At 38.7% G+C, this 8,450-nt stretch overlaps 1 protein-coding gene across 1 annotated transcript; it reads right to left on the bottom strand.

Moving 5' to 3' along the window:
- Positions 1–3,881: 3,881 nt before the first annotated feature.
- Positions 3,882–4,886, bottom strand: LOC131659906 (uncharacterized). The gene has a single exon (XM_058929024.1). It carries the CDS (start codon positions 4,884–4,886, stop codon positions 3,882–3,884), a length of 1,005 nt encoding a protein of 334 aa, XP_058785007.1.
- Positions 4,887–8,450: the final 3,564 nt, after the last annotated feature.

The following is an 8,450-nucleotide window of genomic DNA, read 5'->3' as shown; positions in this document are numbered from 1 at the left end:
ATTTAATATATCTATTTTGTGAATAGTCAAAAAAAATCATAAAAACATTATTTATTTCATGTATTTTAATTAGGTTTAAAATAGTATGTTTTTAACTGTTTTCTTAAATACTTTAAATATATATTGTCACTTTATTTTAACCTAATCATTTTGTGAATAATTTTATGATAAAACCCTAATTGTTTAGGTCTTAATTAGGTAAAAATCTTTATTTTTACCTTAATTAAGTTGACTTTTTGTCAATTTTCAAAACTGTTTTCAATCTCCGAACAAATCAAATGATTAAGGTTCTTAAACAACAGAACCTTATATCATTCACAAATCATTTTCAAATTGCTCTCATAACCAGTACTGTAAAGTACTAGGCCTCTAATAGAGTGTAAGTCCCAAAAACCTTCTCTTCTTAGCTTGTTTTCAAAACTGTATTTTCAAAATCTTCTTTCTGTTTTCAAAACATTCTTCTGGTATTTGAAGGGCATTATTCCCGGTGAAACTCTTCAGATACCTATGTGACCTTTGTCCATCTTCACTTCTTCTGTTTTCAAAAACCATTAACTGTTTATTATATATATTCAACTGTTATCAACAAAACAACAAAAATTACTGTTGAGGCTCTGTACATATTTCTCCAACAGCCTCCACTCCATCCAGGTTAGGCTTTACAAGCTTTCAATTTACAGTCTTTATTTAAATTACTGTCAAATATAAGTTGTGCATATATTAGTTTAGAACTACGTTTGAGTATAAACCCTAGGACAGTTAAACTATATATATATATATATATATATATTATAGGAATATGGCCTAGGATTGAGAATGTCTTCCCGGTGAAGGCTCTTTCCTAATTAGAGATCTGTAGTTCAAACCCCCAAGATGAATTATTCCCGGTGAAACATCTTGGCAAAAACCTTAGAATCCAAAAATATAGGACACATCCACCCAAAGAGGAATTATTCCCGGTGAAACCTCTTACCCATTTGCTTAGAGCCAAAATAAGTTCAAAACTACATAGCTTTCTCTTGTGCTATAACAAGGACCCTCGATTAGCCTCCTCTTGGGCTTTGTACAAGGACCCACAGGCTTCTTAAAAGCATTTCCAGCTTCCTCTTGAGCTTGTATACAAGGACCCATCAGGTTTCTTATAAACATAGGAACAGGTCTTTAGTCACCTTTTAGCCTACCCTGGTGAGTTTCTTCCAATTTAAACCAGACTTTAAACAAGCTAAGTTTGTCTCAATTTTGCATTGAGTACACCTTTTGGAATGAGAGACATGGACAGTCTCTGTCACCCTTATCTTCATCAATCTTCCTTAGCAGAGTCTAGGATCTATGTTTATTTTCTCCTCAGCATGAGTCAGCCTTCATCTTGGGCTTTAAACAAGAAGTCTCCATTAGATAATCTTTCTGCCAATCATTTCAATAAAATTCCCTGGAAAGGGTTAGCTTCCACACATTCTTTAATTTCAATAAATCCCCTGGAAAGGGTTAGCCTCCAAATCATTCTTTCATTTTCAATAAAATTCCCTGGAAAGGGTTAGCCTCCAAAGTCAATTAATAAAAATGTCAAAAAATGAAGATTCATTTCTCTTAGGAGATAATTTCCCCAAAAGAGTCAAAACCCCTGGAAAGGGTCAGCCTCCAAAAAACATGATAAAGTCAGTCTTTTACCAAATAATTTCTCCAGCTGAGTCAAAATCCCTGGAAAGGGTTAGCTTCCAAAGAAAAACAGTCTTTCAATAAATAAAATCTCCTCAGTAGAGTCAAAAACCAACAAAAATAGTTAGCCTCAACCTTGGGCTTCACACAAGGCACCAAACAATAAAACTCCCCTGTCAAGAGTCAGCCTCAACCTTGGGCATTGTATAAGGCAAATAATAGAGTCTCCCCAGTGAGTTCTTCATCACTCAGTAGCCACAACCTTGGGCTTTGTACAAGGCAGATAAACCATACTTTCATGTGTCAAAGATTCCTAACACCTAGGATCTTTTCCCCATAGAGTCATCCATACTCAGTTTATTTAAGAGTCTGCCACAACCTTGGGCTTTGTACAAGGCAGAAAATAATATTTACCCTAGCTAGAGTCAGCCACAACCTTGGGCTTTGTACAAGGCACACAAAATAGAGTCATTCATAGTCTCAAAAATTCAATTATCCTCAGCAGTTAGCCACAACCTTGGGCTTTGTACAAGGCACACAAATAGAGTCTCCCTAAGTAGAGTTAGCCTCAATTCTGGGCTTTGTACAGAACACAAAAATACCCTGTAATTAATCCCCAGTGGAGTCATCTCCCAGAGTCAATATATTAATAAATCAATCAAAAAAGCCTCAAGCTTGGGCCTCATACAAGCCAGCTAAAGTCAAATCTTTTATACAGTAGATAGACATAGCTTATCTCTATAGAGAGATATTTTTACTACTCTACCACATTCAAACAAACATTACATTTCAATTTCAATTTTAATCAAGTCTCCCATTTAGGATTTTGAAAGGCATGGGCTGGCAGTAAAACCCAGACATGTGGTAACTTTCCCTAATTTGGATGAGCATCTTTCTTTCATTTAAGAGGCATTTGACTGGTATACTTGCACATACACAAGTAAGGTCCCCCTCTTGAATGAAATGAATTCAGTTATTCTGTCACTCCTTTAAATTGTTTGTGGTAGAATAGTACTAATACCTCTCTGTAAAGATGATTTCATGTCTCTTTACTGTAAACAGAGATTTAATTCCAAGCTTCAACCTTGAGCTTCAAGCAAGGCACCAAAAATAATTAATTTCCCTAGTTAGTTCCCCGAACTACATTAAGCTCTGACTTCCACTAGGGATATGTAGGCATGAGGTTCACAAGGAATCTCAGCGAGCTAATAAAATACCAAAAATAGTCAGTTTGTCTGTCTGTCTTTTCAAATCAATTCAATTCCTTCTCCTAACACAAAGGAGAAACTTTCCCAATCATTAGCAATAAACACAATCACAATGACACAGAGAAGGTTCCTGTAGAGTACTACAGATATGTAGGGTGTTTAAACACTTCCCTATGTATAACCGACCACCCGGACTCCAGAATTTCTAGTCTAGGTGAAATCCCCACACTTAGCAAACTCCTAGGGTTTAGTTGAGATCTTTTTTTCCCTTTCCTACTCGTAGGACCAATAAGAAAGTTCGTGTGATATCGTAGGAAGAACTGAAACAAAATTCATCCCACCACGGGCGCATTCTCCTTCCAAATTTCGCGTGAAGGGTCTAGCGTGCCGTCCTCCCAAGTGAAACGGGGAGGTAAAGAAAACGACCACCACAACTTGGGTATTTGGTTATAACCAGCATACGCGTCCATAAATGATAGTAATTTAAAATCGGCGGAATTATCTACTAATTTATCTATGTTCGGTAAATGATAAGCATCTTTTGGGCAAGCCCTATTAAGATCGGTGTAGTTAATGCACATACGCCATTTTCCATTAGATTTTTTCACAAGTACAACGTTGGAGAGCCAAGTAGTATACTTGGCCTCTGATATGAACTTAGCCTCTAAGAGTTCCCTAACAGCTAATTCAGCGGCGACCGTCTATTCAGGGGAATGCTTTCTTCTCCTCTAAGCGATGTCCTTACAGGTAGGATCAATTGTCATGTGATGACAGGCCACTTTCGGGTCAAGGCCCGGTGTTCTCTCAGAGGCAAGCTTTGAGCTATTTTCTGGCCAATTCGGGCAGATCTGTCCCAATCTTAACTCCCCTGTTTGGATTTTCCCCGAGAAGTATCAGCTCGAAGTCTCCGCCCGAGATAGGGCGCAGGCCTTCTTCCTTTGGTTTCTTGGTGTCTGCCTTCTCCTCGAATTCTTTGTGGAAACGACTATCTAGGTCGACAGTGTCGATGCGCGGCATTCATTTGTTTGCCTCAGGTCCTGTGTTGGTCGTTGGTTTGTCTTGGGGTTGAGAAGCAGTTTTTATTGAGTTGAGGCCATTGAAGGATGCTTCGAAACATCTCTTGACCGCTTCGATGTCTCTATGGAGTGTGGCTACTTGTCCCTTTGCTGTGTAATACTTGAGTTTGAGGTGAACCGTTGAGGGAACGACAATTAGTTCAGCCAGCGTAGGCCATCCCAAGATGCATTGGTAGATAGAAGGGCAATCGATGACCAGGAACTGGACTTTGACAGCCCTGGTTGTTTCTGCTGATCCGACCGAGACAATTAGCTTGACGAATTCCCACGGCTTTGTCACTGTGCCATTGAAGCCTTGTAGGTCGTAGCCTACATAGGGTGTGAGGTGGTGGTCGTCTAGCTGCAACATTTTGAACAGTTGAGAGTACATAATGTCTACCGAACTCCCTTGATCGACCAAAATTCGGCGCACGTCGAAGTTGGCCATTCGAGCACGAATGAGGAGAGGAATGGTGGCGTTAGGGGCACCACCTAGAAGCTCTTCTCGGTAGAATGCGATGGGGGAGGAGTTTCCTTTGGCAAGGTCGAGAGTTGCAATTTTGCTCGAGTTTGCGGAAATTAACTCGTCAAACTTCCGCTTTACAGACCCGACGGTGAGTTTGCTGAATCCCCCTCCGGAGATGACCATTGCGGAGGGGAAGAGCTCCCATGGGCTGTGAGAAGAGAGGGGGGAAGATATTTTCGCCCATTCGGGAAGGTAAAAGTCCTCTGGTCGGGTAATACTAATGGCCACCTGCATGGCGGGCGTGTCCTCCGCAGGCTTTTCTTCGACGACCGGCTTGGCTACCTGGGCAACCTCTTGTTTCTTTGCATATTGTTTTAAGTGCCCTTCCCTGATTAATATCTCTATTGCGTCCTTCAGGTGGATGCAGTCTTCGGTATCATGCCCGTGGCCTTTGTGGAAGTGGCAGAATTTCGACTTGTCCACGTTCGGCCGAGCAGGCATGGATTTCGAAAAGCGGACCTTGCCCGTCTGGAGCTCGGCGTTAGCACATTCGTTCAGGATGCGTTCCCTGGAGGCGTTCAGGGGTGTGTATTCTCGAAACTTTCCGGCCAGGGCTTTGTAATCTTTGGGGTCTCGTCATTTGTCGTCTTTTTTCTTTTCGGATCCTTTGCGAGAGTCGTGTTGACGAGCGCCCTTGGTTTTTTCTTCTTGTCTGGAGTTGCGGACCACGTGAGCGGCCTCTTTCTCTTCGTACTGTATATATGCCTGGGCTTTGAGGAAGAACGCGTCCAGGGTGGGCGGCATTTCGATCCCTACGACCTTGGTGAAGTCTGAACGTGGTCAGAGGCCTCGCTCGAGCAAGAACTTTTTTCATGTGGGCTGTCATGGATACTTGCACGGCCTCTTTGTTGAACCTCTCTATGTAGGCTCGGAGCGATTCGTCCTTTCCCTGGATGATGGCCTCGAGGGAGGCTTTGGATTTCGGATTCCTGCGAGAAGCCGTGAAGTGTCGTGAGAAAAGCTTTCCGAGCCCCTTCCATGACGTGATGGACTCGTCGGGAAGGCTTTTGTACCAGTTCATGGCTCCTTTGTGCAGTGTGGTCGAGATTAGTTGGCATTTGATTGCTCCTGGTACTCCTCTGTAATCCAAGAGCTCATCGATGTTCTCGATGTGCTCGTCTGGGTCGGTCGTACCGTCGTAAGTGTCCAATGGTGGGGGTTTCTCGAGACCGACCACAAGGGGCGCTTCTAAGATGACGTGTGACAAAGGGCCCCGGTGTTCTTCCTCTTTGTCAACAATAAATAAAATATTTCATGGAAATATGTTTATCTTTCCTTTGACAAACATAAAGAGAAAAAATTAAATATAAGAGAAATTATAATTTTTATAAAAATGATCATAATTCTTCTTTTCCAAGTCATATATTTTATTCTTTATTGATTATTATTTAAACAATTCGAACCCTTTGCTGATTAATAATCATCTTTAATTCTATTTTCATAAAAGTCGAAGAAACCACCAAAAGTAATAACTGTCACCAAAATACTTTTATATTTCATTTGCATCCTTTCCTGTGCCACCTAGAGCACATCTAGAGCTGAAATTTTGATTATAAGTTTCATAAGTATAAGTCTTGGGTTTGCTCATCATAATGAATTTTCCCCACCATTTTTTTCTTTTCCTGTTCTCTTCTAAATTAACACTTGGTGATACTACTTTTGGGGGTACAAATTTAGTTTTTGGACTTTTGGGAGGATTATAGGTTTTTTTGGAGACTCTTTGTCCTCTTCAATAAGTTTCCTCTTCTCTGTCTTCATTTGGGTTGCTGTTACCAGTATCCATTCCTGCCACGAAAAAAGAATACAAAATACATTAAAAGAATTAAATGTACCCTAATAAAATAATACAAAATACATTAACCAAATATTCATATCAAGCACCATGGGCCTTGTAGCCCAATACAATTAATAGAGTATCAGAATTAATAAAAAAAAATAAAAAAAAAATGTTAAAAGCAAAAGTGAACGCTGCATTTAATTCAGGTTTGTGAGTTGTGACCCTTGGACTATTCAATTTCCATTTACCTCTCATATATATTCTCATCTATTTCTCTATAGTTCAAATCATCACTGCCGTGTCGGCACGCCTCACGATGGCGGTTGCGGCGGCTTAACGCCCATAAACGCAAATTGAGCACATCAATCCCTTTGTTCCCCTTTCCTCTTTCTATTTCTACCGTTAGTTTTCTCAATTTCTCTATCAATCATCCTGAATATAGGCAAATACGAAACCCTTACCAAGCTAAGAACTAAAATTAAACTATAATGGTGATGGTTCCTGCTATTAAGATTCGATAACAAAAAATTAGCAAAAAGATACGCTGAAACTACCTTCCGACGACTGCAGAGAGGTGTTGACTTAGAAAGTTGAACCACTTTAGATAAGCTTCTTCTGACTCCTCTTCTTACTTATACTTATCCTTCTTCTTCTTTTATAATCTTTTTCACTTTTCCTACTTCTTCTTTGATTTTCTTGTGTATGCTTCAGAGGGTTCTCTTTTTGTTGCTACCTTGTCGTAAGTTGAACTTCGTGATTGTGTGTGAACCATTGAGTGGTGGTGTGAGGGTGGTGAGTGAACTTGTAAAGATAAATGAGAGTTGAGGAAGATGAACATACTCAATGATTTTTGAAGGTTACGAGAGTCAAGGTGAGTTCTGAGAGAGAGAGAGAGAGAGAGAGAGAGAGAGAGAGAGAGAGAGAGAGAGAGAAATAGAGATAATTAAAGGTGATGAAAATGGGAAATTAGCGCCTCCCCTATGAATGAGGGTGAGGTTAGTTTATATAGTTGCAGGAAGATTTATATGGGGGATGGTTATATATCTGAGAGTTGGGATTTATCTATATAAGTTAGTTAGAGCTCGAATTTAGTTAGTTACAGTTAGTTATGTTTAGTTTTTTTTAAAGGAAAATACTAAATATAATCTATAATCATCCATTTGTGAATTGTTTTTAAGTCAGTGTTAATCCCAGTCTACCGGATTTGAGAAATAGAACACTTTTGCTAGAAATATAATATTAAAATGCGCCTAACAAAATTATACTTTATTATCTCACGAAAACCTAACCTTCTTTTATTACGATTTATTGTGTTTTTTTATTAAATTTATTTCCCCTACTCTCTAAGGTCAAATATGGATTAATGGTGAGAGTTGTAACACCCCAATTTTTATTAGTTATTTAATATTAATTATGTTATTATTTATTTGTTTTAGTGATTATTATGTGGCATGATAATTAATAAATAATGTGTTTGAAATATATGTGTGGCATATATATGTTTTGGGTGGTAAGTATGAAAATAGCATGATTAATTAAAGTGGACCTTGGTGATGGGTTATTGTGAGAATGAAGTAATCCCATTAATGAAATAATAGTTAGTAAGGATTTCAAAAAACAAAGAGAAATAAAAAGTTAGTGAGAGGAGTGAAGAACAAAGGAGAAGAGGAAAGAAGAGAAGAGAAAAGGGGGAAAGAGAAAGAATGAGAAAACCCTAAAAGAGAAGAATATAAGGTAAGGGTGAGTTTTCCTTGAGTTATAAGTTTTTATAATGATATGTGATGGGTAGTAAAATGAAATTAGGTTTTGTTCTTCATCTCATAGATTTCACATGTTAGTGTTTGGTGAAATGACAAAATTGATGTTTGAAACCATGTTTTTATGTTGTTATATGATGTTATAGGCTAGATACATGTTAGAAAACACTAATTCCATGATTAATATTTGTTTGGATTTTGGTTGGAGAATTTCGTGTGAGGAAAAATGTTGTTCGCAACAGAGTTTTTCGGAACAGAAGCAATCGCGATTAGCGCGAAGGGACGGGCTTAGCGCGGTCTAGAAATTTTTGTTTTATTTTCTTTGCATAAATTGGATAGGGGTCTGTATGCTTGTGATTTATCATGAATTATAGTGAATTTTCCATAATTTTCTGGAATCGTTTGGATGGATTTTGAAACAATTCTTTGTGATAACATGATACTTGAATTTCATATGTATGCATGTTGGGA

Source organism: Vicia villosa, linkage group LG1 (genome assembly GCF_029867415.1).
Source record: "Vicia villosa cultivar HV-30 ecotype Madison, WI linkage group LG1, Vvil1.0, whole genome shotgun sequence".
NCBI lineage: Eukaryota > Viridiplantae > Streptophyta > Magnoliopsida > Fabales > Fabaceae > Vicia > Vicia villosa.
The sequence above is the reverse complement of the archived record's forward strand: the minus strand, read 5'-3'. Positions and strand labels throughout refer to the sequence as shown.